Source organism: Pinus tabuliformis, chromosome J (genome assembly GCF_031772625.1).
Source record: "Pinus tabuliformis cultivar Carrire ecotype Pingquan chromosome J, CPIR1, whole genome shotgun sequence".
NCBI classification, from domain to species: Eukaryota; Viridiplantae; Streptophyta; class Pinopsida; order Pinales; family Pinaceae; genus Pinus; species Pinus tabuliformis.
In genome coordinates, this window is record NC_142295.1 from 909883905 (window position 1) to 909904428 (window position 20524).

The following is a 20524-nucleotide window of genomic DNA, read 5'->3' on the forward strand; positions in this document are numbered from 1 at the left end:
TCATGGGCACAAACAGGATGCACTGTTATGTCAGATGGTTGGACTGACCAAAAGGGGAGAACCCTTATAAACTTCTTGGTTAGTTGTCCCAAGGGGACTATGTTTATCAAATCTATTGATGCAACTCATCAAATCAAAGATGCAAGAACTTTATGTGATTTGCTGGATGTGTTTATTTTGGAGGTGGGTGCAGAAAATGTTGTCCAAGTCATAACGGACAATGCTGCAAATTATGTTGCTGCTGGTAGAATGCTTATGGACAGGCATCCTACTTTATTTTGGACACCTTGTGCTGCCCATTGTATTGATTTGATGTTAGAGGACATAGGGAAAATTCCCTTTGTCAAAGATATTGTTGACTCATCAAAAAGCATCACAAAATTTATATATAATCATACATCTGTGCTTAGCTTGATGAGAAGATTCACCAACAACAAAGAGTTGGTGCGGCCCGCCATTACACAGTTTGCGACGAGTTTCATATCTCTTCAATCCCTTTTGAATTCTATGTGGGATTTGAAGAGAATGTTTCTTTCAGAGGAGTGGCGTGCTTCGTCAATGAGCCGCAAACCAGAAGGAGAGGCGGTATGCAGACTAGTTTCATACTAGGAAGACTTCTGGGCGGGAGTGCAGGAGGTGTGCGCCGTTACTGAACCTTTGGTAAAGGTTCTTCAGTTGGTTGATGGTGAGAAGCCCGCAATGGGCTATTTGTATGAAGCCATGGACAGGGCCAAAGAAGCCATTCGGTCCTACTATGATGATAAGGGAGATGATGGGTTTCAGAAACAACTCCTTCTATGGGAAGTGATTGATGAGCGATGGAACAACACACTCCATCGTCCCATTCATGCTGCTGGGCTTTTCCTGAACCCTGCATTTTCTTATGCATGTGGGTTTGATTTTGATGCTGAGGTCGTGGAAGGATTATTAACCTGTGTCCAGAAGATGGTGAGATCTCCAGAACAACGTATAGAGATCTCTAGACAAATTGAGACATATAAGATGTCAGGTGGCACATTTGGCTTTGAGATGGCTGTCATTGATAGGACGATTAAAATGCCAGGTATTTTTTAGTTTGTACTTTGTAACTTTGTTTCAAATTTCATTGTCTCTTCAAATTCCATTTTTTTCTTATGTTTATTTAAAATTTTATTTGTAATTTTGTTGTAGACGCATGGTGGAAGATGTATGGTGGCAGAGTACCCCTTTTGCAAAAGCTTGCCGTACGCATCCTCAGCCAAACATGCAGCTCCTCAGGATGTGAGCGCAATTGGAGTGTATTTGAAAAAATACACAACAAGAAGCGCAATAGGTTAACACTTAAACATTTAAAATATTGCAAATTTCCAAATAAATTTTTGAATTCATTAAAGTTTTAAACAATATTTTTTTTATAATATTAATTATTAATTATTATTTCATGAACTTTGTATAGGTTGGAGTCCCATAGACTTAATGACATGGTCTATGTCTACTACAATCTTCGATTGTGGGTGAGGCAACTAGAGAGGACACCTGATATGGAAGCCATCTCATTGGATGGGATTGACACCACTGCTGAATGGAGGGTTGAGACCGAGAGGCCTCTCATGGATCCCACTGATGATTGGTTAGTGCAGGAGGAGGGGGAGGAGGAGGAGGAGGAGGAGGAGCAGGAGCAGGAGCAGGTGGAGGAGCAGGAGCAGGAGCAGGAGGTGACACCGCCTACCCGGGCTACCACTACCACCAGTAGAGGACGTGGTCTCCGTCTACCTCAGCCTCCTGTAGCTGCTACTACTAGTTCTTCAGCTTCTAGAGCACGTCAGACTCCACTGCCATTTCCACCAGCACAGGCACCAGCTTCTACATCTAGAGGGAAAGAGAAAGCCGTGCCATTTTCTCGCAAGAGGGGCAGAGGAAATCAATAGGATTAGACTTTCATTTTATTGTATATGACATTATGACATGATGAGATACATTATCATATTTTTTGTTGATATTTTGAGGCTGAGTTGGGACTCAGGACTTACTATTCAGGACATGATTCAATGTTATGTGTGATTTTAGCGCTAGAAATGATATTAAACATCTTATATATTAGTTTTTTTATCATATTTATGTGTCAATGTATTTATTTTATGTTGTAGATGGTTTAGATATTAAAAAAATTGAAAAAAAATGAATATTTTTGTGCCAAACGCTTTTTTCCCGCTTTTTTCCGCTTTTTTCCCGTTTTTGCCGATTTTTTCCACTTTATTCCCGGCGCCGATTTAATCCCGCTCGCGCTTTTAACAACATTGATGAGAAGATCAGTTCGAGAAAGAAGGCAGCCAGAAAGGTATAGTCCATCTGCTTTCTGTTCAAATTTTTCTTTATCTATTACTAATGATAATCCTAGAACTGTCAAGGAGGTAGTAGATTCAGAGGATGACAAACTCTGGAAAAAGGCCATGGTTGACGAAATGGCATCTTTGGACAAAATTGAGGCTTGGGATCTGGTGGAGTTGCCGACTAGAAGGAAACCCATTAGAAGCAAATGGGTGTTTAAGAAGATGAATGCAAAAGGCAAGGTGGAGAAATACAAAGCTCGGTTGGTAGCAAAAGGTTATTCCTAGGTGCTGGAAATTGATTTTGGTGATATTTTTTCTTCTGTTGCCAATGTAGCTTCCATTAGATTACTTTTATCTGTTGTTGCTGCTTTTGATTTTGAGGTAGAATAGATGGTGTGAAGACAACATTTATTCACGGGGATCTGGAAGAAGAGATCTACATGAAGTAACCTGAAGGCTTTGCGGTGAAGGGAAAGAAAGAACTGGTATGGATTGAAACAATCACCAAGGATGTGGTATCAGAAATTTGATACATATATATGGGGACTTGGCTTCACCAGAAGAAAAACAGATCACTATGTATTTCAATTAATTGGTGACCGTGTTATTTATCTAGTCTTGTATGTGGAATCTGGATGATATGTTGCTGATTTGAAATGACAAAGAAATTATCAAGGATTTGAAGACCCAATTGTCCTCCAAATTTGACATGAAGGATCTTGGTGCTACAAATTATATTTTGGGCATGGAAATTAAATGAGATTGGGGAAAGAGGAAGCTTTGGCTAAACCAGGGGAAGTATGTTGAGACATACTGTAGAGGTTTATTATGCAGGATAGTAAAATAGTGAAGGTTCATATCCCTGTAGGTGTAAATTTATTTATTGAATAGTGTCCCAAGACACAAGAAGAGGAAGAGGACATGTCTCGTGTTCCATGAGCAAGTGCAATTGATAGCCTAATGTATGCAATGGCCTATACTAGACCAGATATTGCACATGCAGTAGGAGTATTGAGTGGGTTTATGTCAAAACCAAGGAAGGAGCATTGGACAGCAGTGAAACGAGTTTTCAGGTATTTGTGTGGCACTAGTGATTATGGTCTGTGCTACCAAGGAAGACTAGAATTGGACAGAGCTTTGGACATCCATGGCTTTGTTGATGCAAACTGGGCTGGAGATCTAGATCAAAGAAGATCTACAAGTGGGTACGTGTTTAACCTATTTGGAGGTGTAGTAAGTTGGATGAGCAAGAGACAGTCTATAGTGGCACTTTCAACTACAGAGGCAGAATACATGGTAGCCACTCATGCAAGCAAGGAAACAGTTTGGTTCCGGAGATTGTGTTCAAGTATGGGCTTAGTACAACGAGCTATAAGGATAGACTGTGACAGCCAAAGTGTAATTTTCTTGGCAAAGAACCCTGCTTATCATTCAAAGACAAAGCACATTGATGTTCAATATCACTTTGTGAGGGATATGATTGAGGAGAAAAAGGCGTTGTTGGTAAAGGTGGACACTTTGAAGAATGTTGCAGATGCATTGACGAAGTCTGTGAGCATTGAGAAGTTTTCTTGGTGTAGAGAAACAATGGGTGTTGCAGGGCTAGACCAATAACTAAGCTCTCTTGTGACCCCCCGTCGAAAAGAAAACAACAAGTGGGAGAATGTTGGGTGTGTGTTATATTGTTTCCACGACTAGTCCCCCTGGTTCGTTGCGCCGGGCACAACAAGGGGTTTCAGGGGGGCAGTAGCCCCCTTGCATGGGGTCTAGGGCAGCGCCTCGAAATTTTTTTTTGGACCCTATATTAGGTGGGTGGACCTACCTATGGTTTTGTGCATGGGTTTTGCACATGGCTTTGGGCACAATGGTTTTCTGCCCATGGTATTTTGTAGATCTGGTAAAGGGAGCTACGACTATGTTCTAATTCAGGGCTGATGGATTGGGGTTTATGAATGCTTCGACATGTATATATATGTATTGTAACATTGAAAGGAATATAATGAAAATCAATTTGGTAGTTCCAGTTTTGGGATCCAGCGGAAAACCTCTGTTTATTATTTTTGTATTCTCGCCATTGTTTATTTTCTGTTTTTAGAATTCGTCTATAGGTAATTTTTGTACAGGGTTAAAACCTACATTTGGTATCAAAGTTGTTTCGGCTTCAAGGGGACACCTTTGTTGCTGAGGGGTTTTGCTCGGACTTGTGGTAGACCCTGTTTAGTAGGAGATTTGCGAGATCGATTCTTGCGGTGAAGCAAGATAGAGATAGTCTCATCCTTGTTGTCAAAGGAGATGAGACAAAAAAATATGGAGGGCCAGAATGAAGATGCCTTGTTTGTACGAGGATAGTCCTAGAACAAAAACAAAAACAAGTCCTTGACTGAGAGATCTAAATCTCCAAGAAAACCTATAAAGGTGTGCTGAAAATGCGGAAATGAAGGGCAATTCAAAAAGGACTGTAGATCTAAGGCTCCCAAGAAAGGAAAGGGATCTGATGATGCTCCTTTTGTAGAGGTGAAAACCACCTTAGATGAAGGTGGGATGTGTACTTGGTTTCTTCTTCAAGTACACATGTAGATCATGAGGCATGGATGATTGACTCAGGTGCATCCTTTCACCTCACTTCCCATGGGGAGTGGTTCTGCGAGTATGAGAAATATGATGGTGGTGATGTCTTCTTAGGTGATGAAAGGAAGGCTAGAATTGTCAGATGTGGAAAAGTCAAGCTGAAGTTGCAAGGTGGAAGGATTATAGCCCTTCTGGGTATTCTACATATTCTTGCATTGGCTAGAAATTTGATTTCTGTAAGCAAGATGGATGATGCAGGTGTAAAACCAGTGTTTGAGAAAGATACCTGCAAGATGTTTTGGGGAGCACTGGTATTGATGTGGGGAGTTCGAATTGGAACTCTGTACCAGCTTCTGGGTAGTACTGTTATTGATGCGTGCAACAATTCTGTGAAGTGGAACAGAAAATTTAGTGGTCTCTAGAGAAAAGACCATGCTATGGCATCAAAGGCTTGAACATATTGGAAAGAAGGGCTTTCGAATACTTCATGGTAATGGTATGGTAGAAGGTATGTCTAATTGCTCTCTGGATTTTGATTTCTGTGAACATTGTGTATATGGGAAGCAAAATCTGATGAGTTTCCTCTCTAGTGCTAAGAGGGCGAAAGGGATATTAGAGCTTGTGCATAGTGATGTGTTTGGACCTATGTCAGTTCCATCATTGGGTAAGTCTGTGTACTATGTATCATTTATAGATGACTTCTCAAGGAATATACAGATATATTTCCTTAGGAAGAAATCTGAAGTCTTTGACAAGTTTAAAGAATTTAAGGCTTTGGTGGAAAACTAGACAAAGAAGAAGATAAAGGTGCTGAGGACAAATAATGGTGGAGAGTTCTATAAAAAGGAATTTGAAGAGTTCTATAAGAAGTATAGTATAACACAACAAAAGACTACTCCATACACACCTTAGAAAAACGCAGTTGCAAAAAGAATGAACATGACGTTGATGGAAAAGGAAATAAGCATGCTCAGTAGTGTCGGATTAGGACGGAAATTCTGGGCAGAAGCGGTGGAGACTGCATGTTGTCTGGTTAATAGATCACCTTCATCACCGTTGGAGGATAAGACTCTACATGAGGTATGGACTGGTAAGAAACCCTCTCTTTCACATCTAAGGGTATTTGGTTGTGATGCATATGTACATGTTTCAAAGGAGAAAAAAACCAAGTTGGATAGTAAATCTGAAAGGTGCATCTTTATTGGGTATAAGGATGGTTTAAAAGGTTATAAGCTTGGAAACCCAGAAACATGGAAGGTTGTGTACAACCGAGATGTGGTGATTAGAGAGGTGAAAGATGTTATTAAACATGAAGTCCTACCAAAGGGCCCTGAGAAGATAGAGTTTAAGCTAAAGGAGGAAGAATCAGACTCTACAGCAGAACAAGAATCAGAAGATGAAGAGCCACAAACTTGAGTTGTGAGAAGATAAGTTTGAGAAAGAAGGCAACCCAAAATGTATAGTCCATCTACTTTTTGTTCAAATTTTTCTTTATCTATTACTGATGATGATCCTAGAACTGTCAGGGAGGCAGTAGATTCAGAGAATGACAAACTCTGCAAAGAGGCAATGGTTGATGGAATGGCGTCTTTGGACAAAAATGAGGCTTGGGATCTGGTGGAGTTTTTGGCTGAAAGGAAACCCATTGGAAGAAAATGGGTGTTTAAGAAGAAGATGAATGCAAAAGGCAAGGTGGAGAAATACAAAGCTCAATTTGTAGCAAAAGGTTATTCCCAGGTGTCGAGAATTGATTTTGGTGATATTTTTTCTCCTGATTACTTTCATCTATTGTTGTTGCTTTTGATTTTGAAGTAGAACAAATGGATGTGAAGACAACATTTCTTCACAGGGATCTGGAAGAAGAGATCTACATGAAGCAACCTGAAGGCTTTGCCGTGAAGGGAAAGAAAGAACTGGTATGCAAGTTAAAAAAGTCTTTGTATGGGTTAAAAGAATCACCAAGGATGTGATACCAGAAATTTGATACATATATATGGGGACTTGGCTTCACTAGAAGCAAAGTGGATCACTGTGTGTATTTTAAATTAATTGGTGACTGTGTTATTTATCTGGTCTTGTATGTGGAATCTGGATGATATGTTGCTGATCGGAAATGACAAAGAAATTATCAAGGATTTGAAGACTCAATTATCCACAAAATTCAACACAAAGGATCTTGGTTACAAACTATATTTTGGGCATGGAAATTAAGCAAGATCAGAGAAAAAGGAAGCTCTGTTTAACCAGAGGAAGTATGTCGAGACAATAATGCAGAGGTTTATTATGCAGGATAGTAAACCGGTGAAGGTTCATATTCCTGTAGGTGTAAAGTTATCTGCTGAACAGTGTCCCAAGACACAAGAAGAGGAAGAGGACATGTCCCGTGTTCCATAAGCAAGTGCATTCGATAGCCTGATGTATGCAATGGTTTGTACTAGACCAGACATTGCACATGCAGTGGCAGTATTGACCAGGTTTATGTCAAAACTAAGGAAGGAGCATTGGACAACAGTGACGCAGGCTTTCAGGTATTTGTGTGGCACTAGTGATTATGGTCTGTGCTACCAAGGAAGACTAGGATTGAACAGAGTTTTGGAAATCCGTGGCTTTGCTGATGCAGATTGGGCTGGAGATCTGGATCGAAGAAGATCTACAAATGGGTATGTGTTTAACCTATTTGGAGGTGCAGTCAACTAGATGAGCAAGAGACAGTCTGTAGTGGCACTTTCAACTACGAAGGCAAAATACATGGCAGCCACTCATGCAAGCAAGGAAGCAGTTTGGTTGCAGAGATTGTGTTCAAGTATGGGGTTAGTACAACAAGCTATAAGGATACACTGTGACAGCCAAAGTGCAATTTTCTTGGCAAAAAACCCTGCTTATCATTCAAAGACAAAGCACATCGATGTTCAGTATCAATTTGTGAGGGATATGGTTGAGGAGAAAAGGGTGTTGCTGGTAAAAGTTGACACTTTGAAGAATGTTGTAGATGTATTGATGAAGTCTGTGAGCACTGAGAAGTTTTCTTGGTGTAGAGAAACAATGGGCGTTACAGGGCTAGACCAATGACTAATCTCTCTTGTGACCTGTTATATGGAAAAGAAAAGAACAAGTGGGAAAATTATGGGTGTGTGTTATATTCTTTCCACGACTAGCCCTCCTTGTTCGTTGCGTTGGGCGCAACAGGGGGGGTTTCAGGGGGGCGGTAGCCCCCTTGCATGGGGTCTGGGGCAGCGCCCTGAAATTTTTTTTTGGACCCTATATTAGGTGGGCGGACCTACCTATGGTTTTGTGCATGGGTTTTGCACATGGTTTTGGGCACGATGGTTTTCTGCCCATGGTATTTTGTAGATCTGGTAAAGGGAATTACGATTATGTTCTAATCTAGGGTTAATGGATTGTAGTTTGTGAATGCTTCGACATGTATATATATATATGTATTGTAACATTGAAAGGAATATAATGAAAAATCAATCTGGTAGTCTCGCTTTTCGGATCTAGAGAAAACTCTTTGTGTATGTTTTTTATATTCCTGTCATTGTTTATTTTTTGTTTTTAGAATTTGTTTGTAGGTAATTTTTGTACAGGGTTAAAACCTACAATTTTCAGATTTGAACCATAGTTTGCTTGTGTTACTAAGCCAAGTCAACTAGTGTTGCTTAGCACAAAAGTTTCCGGGCAGTAACCTCACCTCCTTCGGTGGAGTTCGAGTGCCACTCTAGGGGAGTTCATCTTTGTCATTGGAGAGTTGCTCCAGAGACAATTGCAAGGAAATTTGTCCTATTTCGTGAGCAGACTAGGTGCAGAAGAAGAACTTGCACTCTTTGGGAGAGGTAGCTAGATTGCAAATCCAGTTCCGAGAATTCGAGGAGATACTCTCTTGGAATTTCGCTAGAGGATTGCAGGAATTTGATTTGCTAGATTTGGGGAGGAATTTGAGGGCGTAATTGTGCATTTCCAAGCATGCGTAGATGGTCTCTGGTAGAGCCTATGTAGGGGTCAGAGCAAGGAGACTTTATGGAGAGAAAGGGCTAGAGAAAATTAGGAGAAATTTGAAAAGATTTTTGCAGGAAAATTGGGGAATTCTGGGAGCACAATACAACAATTTTCTAGTAGTGTGTACTAGAGGGAAGACCAAGAAATTGACTCTCAATTGTGGGTTTTCCAGAGAGCTGGATTTGGGCTAAAAAAAATTTGGGTTTTGCTAATCTTGGTGGGTAAACACTACAGTTGAAGTTTCAAAAATTTCAGAGCATTTTGGAGAGTGAAAATCCCATTTCTCATCCGGCAACGGTCACAGTAAACTTTGGGCCAGCGCAAAACTTGGAATGGAGCTCATCTAGCACTTGGGTAGCATAAACATCACCTAGGTTTGGCTTTGTTTGATGTAGCAAGCCCAAGTTCATCTATTCCTACTCATTGTACTCCATTTGATCAAGATAATAGAATCGCTCAGTGTTTTTTTTGTAAAGTTCTAGTGTACTGATATTTTTTCATGTGTTTTTAAATTTGGTTGCATGTCTAAGATTTCACTATTGTTATCACTTAATATTTCCACTAGGAATATTACAATCTTCATTGGATTTCACATGGAGAAAGTAGAATTTTAAATCCCATAAATTTAACAGACTTAATCGTTTTCAAGGTTTTAAGATTGTTGGTATTGCAAGATTTCCATTGGATTTTGTCATGTATGAGGGTATGGAACTAGTATTTAATCAAGAGCACGAAGCTCTCTATGTATCTTGATGTTTGTGACATTGATTGTTGAATTCCTCTATCATGACCCTAGCAATAATGTAACCATCACGCGAAATCACTGATCTGATATGTTAAGCTTTTTCTATTTTCTTTTGACACTTAGAGGGTGATGAGGATCCTGATATAGGCAATGATTTTAATGATATGTAGTTATTTGTTGCAGCATGGGTTTTTTTGGACTCTAGAGGCCACCTAGAGCCTCTTTGTTAGTGTATTTTTGCTTTAGCAATGGATTACACTTGGTGCTATTTTGATTATATACATTCTCGCTATATATATGAGAAACTTTGCATATTTATGTATAATGGTTTGGATTCACATGGATGCGTGCACACACACACACATATATATATTTCAAAATTTGAATATTTTATGTATTTTTTGGTCAACTGGACTTTTTCTAGTTTCAGTCCAGTTCACATTTTTGGGGTCAACCGATTCAATGACTAGACCAATTCTAATAACATTAAGGGGGAATAATGGAAGATTTGTTAACACCACACAAAGGCTTTTATTGATCTTTTTGTGGGATTAATAGTACATTATTTCTAGCTTATAGGCAAACTTACAAAACACCCTATCATGTCATACAGTTTGTCATGGTGCTTTGGAGGTAGTTTCAGCTGAGAAAGGCCGGGCCTTCCACGGTAAAAATGTTAGTCCTAACCAGTTTCCACTCTCAAATATCATTACAAAGAAAAGCCCATTTATCTCAATTAAAAGGTTTAATGTTACGCTTGGCTTTGAATCATGGCAACAAAGATCCTGAAATATTCTTATAAGAATAAAAAATCAGTGACAAATGCTTAGTTTACTCTTCATATTAAAGAATAGAAAGAAAAAACAAATTGTTTACAGCAGGAGCAGCTTCCAATGCTCCATCAGCTTTCGAAAAGTTGACATGTTTTAGTCCCTTCTCCTTCACAAATTTTTGACCAAGCTGCAAAGAAAACATGATCGCTCAATCTCTTTTTACTTTTCCATGGACTGGGCATGTAATGATCACAAAGTTGACTAATAACAAAATAGACAACAACAATGCTGCAACCATCAAGGAAGACCTAGTAAAGCGGATTAAAATGCCAAATATAGCAGACTTTTCTGAAGATCATTTCAAATAATTAATATTGGTATTTTGAACAAAATATCCAAATATGGAGTAACATACATAGGTAAATCCTGTTGCAAATCGTAAAGGCCTGTTCTCAGTCCATTGAGGCATTGCTGCCAGTTCATCCAGAGATGAAATGTTCTCAAAAATTCCATACTTCGGAATCTGCAACAACCAACGTTATGATTTATCCACACAAGGATAACCAAAAAATCAAATTAGATATAAACAAAGAGCTAAAGGAGAAATAAGTGGAATACTACTCACTGCAATAGACAACCGACACTCCCCATACCCAAGAGCATCATGAACCAAGATCAAATCCTCATTGTCCTGTTTCAGAAAACAGTCTTACATAAGCACCTATAAGAAATAAGATGTTTGTCAATAGGATCCATTGTTATCTCAACAATTTAATATAAGTGGAGGTATCCAATCTTGGGAATAGTAAAAAGAGCACTTTGATCTATACATGTAGCCAGAAAGATATATATGTATGTTGATGAGTATTTGTGTCTATCTAGATTTTCAGTTCTGGTCCTGTTCAACCTTAGATTAAAAGGTTGGGCTTAGTTAAATTAGGGGATCCAATGAACGAAAATCACTCAGATACAAAACTTTCTCATGTTAAATTCAAATTTATTCAATCAATTACATGTCATGACTTCATTACCTTCATAAGAAAGATCAGGTTTGAGTTTTAGCTGGAAGAATTGTCACCTAGGTTAACCAGCGTCCAGCTAGGCTGGCATTGTTAAAATTGGCAATTAGGGCCAACTTCCCCCTTAGGACAACTCATATGATGGAGATGATTATTGCATTGGATTCCTTTTTTCGAGAGGTACAGAAATGGGATTTTGAATTTATTCATTCTCATGGACAAATTGTCAAGGCCGGCCTCAGTCAAATGTAGGCTCATGAAGCCCAATGGATGTGTCTCCCAATGGAGTGACCCTTCTCTCATTTGGACATCATCAACTCATCACATCATCTTCTCTCTCCTCTCTTGATTGGTTCATACAACTTGGAGGCTCTGTCTTCTTCGCACATGTGGAGGAAGACAGATTTCTGCACTGGTTTTGGAGGCCAAAAATTTTAGGGATTAGGGCATGTGTTGACCAGCATTGACTTGGAGTATTTGACCAGCGTTGACTTCTGTTTTAAGGGAAGAATTTCAATTTCTGCAGGCTGCATTCTTTGGCACAAATTTCGAGGTGATTGGGGAGTGTTTGACCAAGTTGACTGCTGTGTTGATTGGGGATTGTTTGACCAAGTTGACTGCTGTGTTGACTTTCTAGTTTGACTGTAGAATTACAACAGACTTTGACTAGGTTGACCGAGCTGATTTTGGGTTGACTTTGACTCCCTTGGCAGGCCACATTCTTCTGTTGTTGACCGAGCTGATTGGAGGACATTTTGGGGCATCTTTGACCACCGTTGACTTTTTGGTTAGGGCTGCATTGACTATTGATTTGGCAGATTTGTTTTGGGCATGTATTTCTGATATTTGTACTCTCTCTCTCTCTTTGCTGAACTATTGAAGAATAATAAGAAGATTTGATCAAAGGGTTTCCCCACATTGGGGTTTGTCCCTGGCATCTGCCATATCTTGTGTCCTCTTGTCTTGACTTGTCTTCTGCATATGATTTTATGTTCTATTTGCATTTACTGTCAATGTGTATAAGTTAATGTGATTGCTACTGAAGATAATTGGAAATTGTCATTGCGCTGATAGGAAACATTGAAGTAAATTGTGCTAAAGCATAGAACATAGCATTGCTCTCTAAAATTAACAGGCATTGAATATGCATCTGATGGGGATCCTAGACAAGAGGAGGTAAATAGTATGATAGGATAAGATATCTAATTACCTTAGAAAAGGCTATGTGCATGTGACATTGTAGACACATGAATCAATGAGATATATGTAGATGATATTCTGATTTATTTATTTTCATTCGTTAGTTACATTTTAGGTTTGATATTGTTGATGTGAACAAATAAGTCTTTGCAATATAAGGTGTTGGTGAGTCAAGGACTGTGACAGTGTAAACCTTAGTAATCAAGAACCAAAAGGCTTGTCGTTGGTTGCATGTACCTCAACCCACCCACAAAGAAGAGTGGCAAACAAGAGGGATCTTTTTGTAATGTCCCAAACAAACATTTTCATTAAAATTTCATGTGGGTTTTAACTCTGCACAATTTCACCAAGAAACATAACCAAAACACTGGAAATTTGATAGAAACAATGAACCCAAAAATTATACCACAATCTCATTAAAAATAACACAACATGAGGAACAATGAGAAGTGCAGCAACAATAACAAAATCCAACTTTATTATATAGAAATATGTTCCAATACAATAGTTGGAAACAACCCTCCAATATATGCTATAATGTTGATGTCAGCTTCCAAAATGAAACAAGAAATCAATCACTACACCTGTGGATTCTGAATGAATCCACCAAGGGGAGAGATGGATTCTCGCCCAACTCTCACTGAATCACCCAAGGGTTTCCATGGGGCTACTGGAGTAGAGAACTATGTTCTCAAACCTCTCACACAAAGACAATGCACAAATCCAAGATGTCCTCTAATGGCCTCCTCATCTTTTTATATATCTGATGGACCCCTCTAGAAGCTCCTATTTTATTATAATTTTAATCATTGAGCACGTTTATCTCTTTTTATTTTAATTAAAATATCTTTTTAATGAGAGAAAATGGTAAGCTGGCCACCATATCTCCTCAGACCACTGAAAATCACTTGTAACCATCCCATCTTGTAGATCTTCTCATCCCGGTTCCAACGAGCTATTACACTAAGATGTTCTGTCAAGTATTCCTCTTGAAATGCCACCTTAAGCGTAATTAATTGAGTTAGGCATAACAATAACCTCGTTTTACGAGAATTATCAGAATGCAATGGAACATGAAGCAAGCTAGGTGGAATCAATCCTAATAATGGAATATGGTAGGTGAACTCCTCCCGACCCCATAAAACATCTCCAAAAATCCCTAGGCCCGCCAATGACGCAAACCCTCACCTATGACCTGTCTACGTCCAACCCTGAAATTCCACCCTAACCATACCATAAGGAACACTAGAAAAAGGAACATCACAAATCCTCCCACCCCAAGATTACTTGCCCTCAAGCAATCTAAACCTGTGGACCAGTTTGTTGGCCCAATGCAACTGAGACCCAATGCTTGGATACCATACAAACCATTGGGTGATGTTATGCCTCTGTGTCAACACACCATGAATGAACCCCTCAATACCCGAACCCTAGACCAACCTTTGACTGCCATCAACAAATCCTCCTGGATCCCATTGCCACCAAGAATAGGTACCAATGCTCCATGGCTCCTGCTGCACTATGCTCCAGACTGAGAATATCGTGCCACCAACAGGATACCAACTCATGATCTCCTGCCAATCCATCCTGTGGGAAGGATCGAAAGCACGTGCACCTATATATATGGTACAAGTCCATTAAGCTGCACCATGCTCAACTCATGCAACTCTGCCCGGACAACCAACAAAATCTATCCAAGAAATCCTGCCCCTCTCCCTAAAATGGGCAAAAGTGGGCAAGTTGTGTTACAAGCCCTGTCTATGTACTCTTGGAGAGGGTTGCTACCTAAAAATGTTGCAACTTTGCCGACTGCCACTACATCTATTTGCACCTCGTCAATGGGTAGACCCAAAGATGGATGCACCACGTCTGATAGTAAACTCCACGCTCCTCTAGTCTACTAATCTCTTGCAAAATTGTCCTGTCAGACTTCAACACCTCTTGATGACAAGTGTCTGTAAAATTTAAATACTGCTACCCTACTGGCTGTCTGTACGTCCGTCCGCTCCTCATCAATGACTGGCCCAAAAGATTGCTGCTCATCCTCCTCCATCATGGGTTCAACATGAACCCCTAACTAGCTCTCTATAAACGGCTCATCATGCACATTGTGCCTATCGTCCTCCTTAGCTAATTGACTCTCCACCATATGCTGCTCATGTTGAATCGTCATTGGTGACTCATCACCCTGAATGTGTTCCATAAGGTCCATTGACTGCTCACTATACACACCGGAATATAAATTTGGCCTGCTATCAACAACTCCACATGAATGCTCATGCTCTTAAGAGGCATCCTCATATGAATCCATGGACTCATCCAAAGAAGAATCCTCATCCTAAAAGTCAAAAGGAATCTCCTCCTGCTCTATCTTTGTCATCTCCTCCGCATCACTCAAGCATGAGTGGTCAGGCCCCCAAGGTTATTTGCAAATGGAGCAAAGGCCCTTTCTCCTCAACGCATTTTTGTTGCAAGGTTGGTCACCACCAATCCTCTACAACTCCTCCTGGGTTAACCGTCTCTTGAACATCTCAATGTTCTACTTAACTAACCTTTCGGCTAGTTCATAAGCAACAGGTAAAACCAGTTGTCCCTCCCTCCAAATGGCCAACAACCTAGATTGCAACCTCCTGCAAATGGCATCATGGCCTCCCATACATGAGGACAAAATGGACTGCATGTGTGTTACGACTGTGTTAGGATGATGTTTCTTAATGCGGAAGAAACATTGGAACATTTGTAGGATTACATCGTCACACTCCAACTCAAACATGAGGTCATAAGATCTAACCAAGGCCATGACTTCTAGAATCTCTAGCCTCTTCCCAAAAGTAAGGCCCTCACTGTTATCCAAATCCTGAAAGGTCTCCACTATCAATCTAAAGACTCTCCTCATTATGTCATCACTGTAAGGAGGTAAAGGTGCGGTCAGCATCATGATACTACCGAGATAAAAGGCAACTTGAAGTTTGACTCCTATACAAGGACGCTCCAAAAATTTGTGTTGTATGAGATCAAGCATGGCTAGTTTTAGAGCCCAAATCAAGCTCTTCCCATTTGACTAATGTACCTTGGAAAGGAGTGAAGAAAGTTCTTCTGGTTCGAGAAGGGCTTTTGTTATGCCCTCATGCATCTCAGATCTGTTCCAAGTGCATAAATTTTGGGTCCCAGCTCATGTTTTTTCTGTGGTTGTTCTTGTTGTAGCATAGAAAGTAACTCCATGGAAAAGGATTTGTTGATTGTTGCTGCTAGTTTATTAAGGGAGTTTATGAAGGTTTGATCCATGTTTTTGTTCAATGATGGCAAACACCTCAAGCTATTTTATGCATGACTTTGGCTTACAGAATTTCACTAATTACATGACCAATGCAAACCTCTCAGCAATATATAAAAGAGTTATGTCCTTTCTCCCAAACTTAGCAGCAAACTTGACTCAATAAGGTTCTCACAGTTTACATGTTCAAGGCATGCAACGATACACCATATAGCTGTGACTCAATCTCTACAGTGTACAACACTGCAAGTACTCTCCTTATGTTTCAAGAAGCTTTTGAGTTTGTTTTGAGTTTGTGCTTAAAATTTTATTGATACCTTTTGTCTAACAGTTTGACTGTACACTGTTGTAGGTGAAGTATGTTTATTGGTACTAATTGCAAACACACAATGACACATGTGAACTACCAAACTCTAACCAACAACTGATATCTTACTCCAAACTCAGAAAATTGACAAAGCCACTTATAAAACAAGACACGATATAACAAAAAATACAAAGTGGACCTTGGTATACGTATATAAGTAAACTCTTCCATAGAAGTACCAGTTTCAATCAAATCGTGCTCATCCACAGAGAGAATCATCCCTCCACTTTTATTCTAATGTGATGGCACTTCTGAAATCAAGTAGCTCAGGTTTTCCATTGATGCAAAATGACCCTTAGGAGATGATTCTAAATTTGCTATGGCAAGTGGAGATCAATTCCTCCTTTGTTACCCAACCTCCCAATGACCACCAGAATTCAGCGCTCATGTTGATTTTTAATGTACCTTGGACAAGTGGTTTCCCATGGGTTAGTCTCTACTTAGGGAAAAGTGTCCAAAATAATTCTTTTCCTAAGTGTGACTTTATAGTGAAAGTGACTTTATAAGTGATAAAGTCAATGTTAAATTATAAAGTGAAAAGTGACTTTAGACATAAAGTACAATGTGGGTACTTTATTTAATGGGTGAGTTAAAAAATAGAAAGTGAGAATTAAATGCACATTTACTCTCATCCCTTTGATCTAAATGAATCTGGGCCATTAGATCTTAGGGTTGCCCAAAAGTCATTTAGGGAAACAAAAGGGGGAAAAGAAAAGAGAGATTGCATTCATTCTTCATGAGCAGATTGGAAAAAGGAGGCTGAGAGCTGGAGAAAAGTTCTGAAGGAGAAATTTGTTGCAGCAAGCTAAAGGAGTGATTTCTGGGCAAAGTTGGGCATAGAAATCAAGACATAGAAGAAAGCATAAGGTACAGTACGAACAACATTTAATGTTGTGAGCTACATGCCGTTCAAGAGAAGTTTTTGAGATTTTTTTTTGAAAAATTGATACAGTTTGTACAGCAGTACGAAAATCCATACAGTGCAGTCCGTATAGTCTATATCCGTACAGTACATATTTTCAGCTTCAAGTGGCATGGAAATCGAAGCAAAGTGGGCACAGTTTTCAAAGAGTTTTGGGCTGAAGAGATAAGTTGTATTTTGCTATTTTGTTTTGTCTACAAATGTGTTTTTCCTGAACTTGAAAGATAAATAAATTTGAAGAGCTCTCTAACAGGTGTTCTTCGAAAAAGATAGAAGGGGTTTTGCCTGGGTCTAAGTTGACCAAAAATCTGTGTATTTTTATGTGTGTTGCTGTTCTGTTTATGTCCATATTTATTTTCAGCCTGTGTTGACAGTCCCATGTGTTTTAATCTGAAAATTTCATTTCAGAATTGTATATGTTGAATGTATGTTTATGGGAAATGACATTTAATTGAATGGGAGTGATAAGGTGAAATTAAAACCGTGTTGGGATTGCAGGAAACTTTTTAGTCATCAAATTTCAACATGGTATCAAAGGTACAGGCTGAAAATTGCAGTTTGAACAACAGACAGTAGTTTGGGATAGCAAACAGTGGTTTGGACAACAAACTGAATTTTTGGACAACAAACTGAGCTTTTGGGACAGCAACGTGAAATTTCACACACACTGAACTTTTGGGACAACAAGGTGTGCTGGAAAGTTCATTTCTCCATTTTCTTGGTTTTGTAAAGTTTGGACAGCAATCATGGCCATGTTCTTAAGGATAGAGGACAGACTGGATGGGATATCCAACTATGCTATTTCGAATGACAAAATTCAGATAGTGTTTGAGGAGGCAGCAATTTGGGACATAGTGCAGCAAGTGGTTGTACCTCCTACTGCTACAGATGAACTTGTTGAATTTACAAAAAAAAAGCAAAGGCAAAAATGATTTTGATGGATAGTCTGAAGGATCATGTGGTTCCTCAAGTGAGAGGAAACACATATGCATATCAGATGTGGACAGCTCTAACCACTCTCTATCAGAGTACCAATGACAGCAGGAAGATGGTACTCAAAGAACAATCGAAGAACATCAGGATGACAAAGGCTGAAAGTGTAGTTCATTATCTTGACAGGGTCAAACATGTACGTGATGATTTCACTGCTATTGGTGAGGTAGTTGCACCCACAGAGTTAGTTAGGATAGCTATAGCGGGACTTCCTAATTCTTGGGAGGTCTTTGGAGATGCTGTTACCTCTAGGGAGAATCTTCCCAATTCAGACAGATTCTGGGATGATTGTGTGCAGCATGAGATACGGAAGATTAGAAGTGGTGTGGTGAAGATAGTAGATGAGGAGGATGTAGCCTTGACAGCCAGGGGGAAGAACAAGGGGAAGGCCAAGAAAGGGGCCTCATCAAATGGGGCTAAGGGAAAGACAAAGAAGAAGAAGAAAGATACGAATATGTCCAAAGTCAAATGTTGGGCATGTCAGAAGATGGGACACTGTGCTGCTACGTGTCCTGAGAGGAAGAACAAAGGGAAGAAAGGTACTACAGGGTACTATAGCTTCAGCAGATGTGGAGCAGTTTTCTTCACAGTTTGACAAGGACTTTGCATTTATTACTTCTACATCTAGTAGGAGTACATCATCAGATGTATGGTACATAAACAGCGGGGCTTCCCGCCATATGATAGGTGCACGAGAGATCTTTCCAGAGCTTGCAGAGAGGGCACTTGATATTGAGATTGTACTAGGAGATGACCGCGCTATGAGAGTTGTTGGTGTGGGGACTATGACCTTTGAGAGGGAGTCTTTGCCTCCTTTGAAGGTCACGGATGTTTTGTATGTTTCGAGGATGAAGAAGAATTTGATTTCAGTGTCTGCTATGGAGGAGAAGGGGTTTGACGTCACTTTCTCAAGAGGGCAGGTATTGATGCATCCTAGGGGAGCTTCCATCACTTCGACCAAAGTGATTGGAGTCCGCTCTGGGAAACTATACGGGTTCAGCTTTTAGTCGACATGAGCATTAGTGAGTAGCACATCTGGTAGCATTCACACTAGTACCATCAGCAGTAGAGACTTGTGCGGGTTATGGCATTGGAGGATGGCGCATATGCATCATGAAGCTTTGGGAGTACTGAGGGAGATCACTACTGGAGTTCGTGATTTCAGTGTCGAGCATTATGAGGTCTGCAGAGGGTGTGCTTTGGGCAAGTACACCAAGTTACCATTCCCAGTGAGTGACAACAGATCTACAGGTATACTAGACTTGATTCATATTGATGTTAGTGGTCATATGTCTCATGTGTCTTTGGGTGGTTATGAGTATTATGTTATATTCATTGATGACTACTATAGGAGGACTTGGATATATTTCCTGAAGACCGAGGGTGAGGTCTTCAGTCACTTTAAAGAATTCAAAGCTCTTCTGGAAAAGAAAACAGGTAGGAAGATTTGGGTCTTGAGGTCAGACAATGGTGGTGAGTACACCGATGGTGGGTTTTTTGACTTCTGTGCACAGGAGGGCATTAGGAGAGAGTTCACGGTTCCTTACAACCCCCAGCAGAATGGGGTGTCTGAAAGGAAGAACAAAGCTATTGTTGGGGCTGCTAGAGTGATGATTCATGATTAGGGGTTGCCTTTGTTTTTGTGGGCTGAGGCCTGCAATACTGTTGTTTATCTTCAGAACAGGAGTCCTCACAGAGTATTGGGGAATATGACTCCGGAGGAGGCTTTCACTAGAGAGAAGCCTCATGTGGGACATCTTCGTATCTTTGGATGTCTTGCATATTCTTATATCCCCAAGGAGCAGAGAATGAAGCTAGAACCCATGGCAGAGAAGGGTATCTTTATGGGTTACAACGAGATTTCGACAGTATATCGGATCTTCATTCCTTCTAAACGGAGAGTGGTGATTAGGAGGGATGTGAAGTTCGAGGAGGAGAGGGCCTATTGGAGATCACAAGAGCATGATGAGAGAGAGTCACAAACTTCTCCTCAGCAGGGAGGTCAGGTATAGGGAGAAGGACCTCAGGGTTCTGGATCGACTGGTATAGGAGGTACTTTAGTGTCAGTGACATCTGGGGCACCAGTGGCGAGTTCACCGAGCACTTCTTTAGGGAGTCCATTGGTACAAAGTTCACATGGCACTTCAGCTAACACAGGCACAGGTGCCGGTATAGGTTCTTCGAGGACAGGTGCTAGTACAGGCACACTAGGGTCAGTTGGTAGACCTTCAGGTTCACCAAACTGGGGGGCAGAGGATGAGGTTCCCTATGGGGAAGCTTCTTCAGGGAAGAGGAGGCCCAAGTGGCTTCAAGACACCTTGAAGGAAGCAGAGTCCATTGGTCCTTCGAAGAGGGTGA

General features: G+C 40.2%; 2 protein-coding genes across 5 annotated transcripts in view; one reads left to right on the forward strand and one right to left on the reverse strand.

Moving 5' to 3' along the window:
• Positions 1-691: 691 nt before the first annotated feature.
• On the forward strand, positions 692-1614 carry LOC149229692 (uncharacterized). Its single transcript, XM_089375889.1, has 2 exons — positions 692-1312; positions 1436-1614. Exon 1 carries the CDS (start codon positions 700-702, stop codon positions 1072-1074), a length of 375 nt encoding a protein of 124 aa, XP_089232015.1. The 5' UTR covers positions 692-699; the 3' UTR covers positions 1075-1312; positions 1436-1614.
• An 8809-nt stretch (positions 1615-10423) lies between these two features.
• Positions 10424-20524, reverse strand: part of LOC149229693 (ATP phosphoribosyltransferase 1, chloroplastic-like) — a 293966-nt gene continuing 283865 nt past the window's right edge. For all 4 annotated transcript variants that reach the window (XM_089375892.1, XM_089375890.1, XM_089375891.1 and 1 more), the window contains 3 exons: positions 11017-11082; positions 10807-10914; positions 10424-10578 (listed from right to left, as the gene is read on the reverse strand). In XM_089375892.1, coding sequence (XP_089232018.1) covers positions 10462-10578; positions 10807-10914; positions 11017-11082 — 291 coding nt within the window. In that variant the 3' untranslated portion in view covers positions 10424-10461. The remainder of the gene's footprint in view (positions 10579-10806; positions 10915-11016; positions 11083-20524) is intronic.

Coding starts and splice junctions, on each gene's coding strand:
- LOC149229692 (XM_089375889.1), top strand. CDS start 700: ATGGGCTATTTGTATGAAGCCATGGACAGGGCCAAAGAAGCCATTCGG.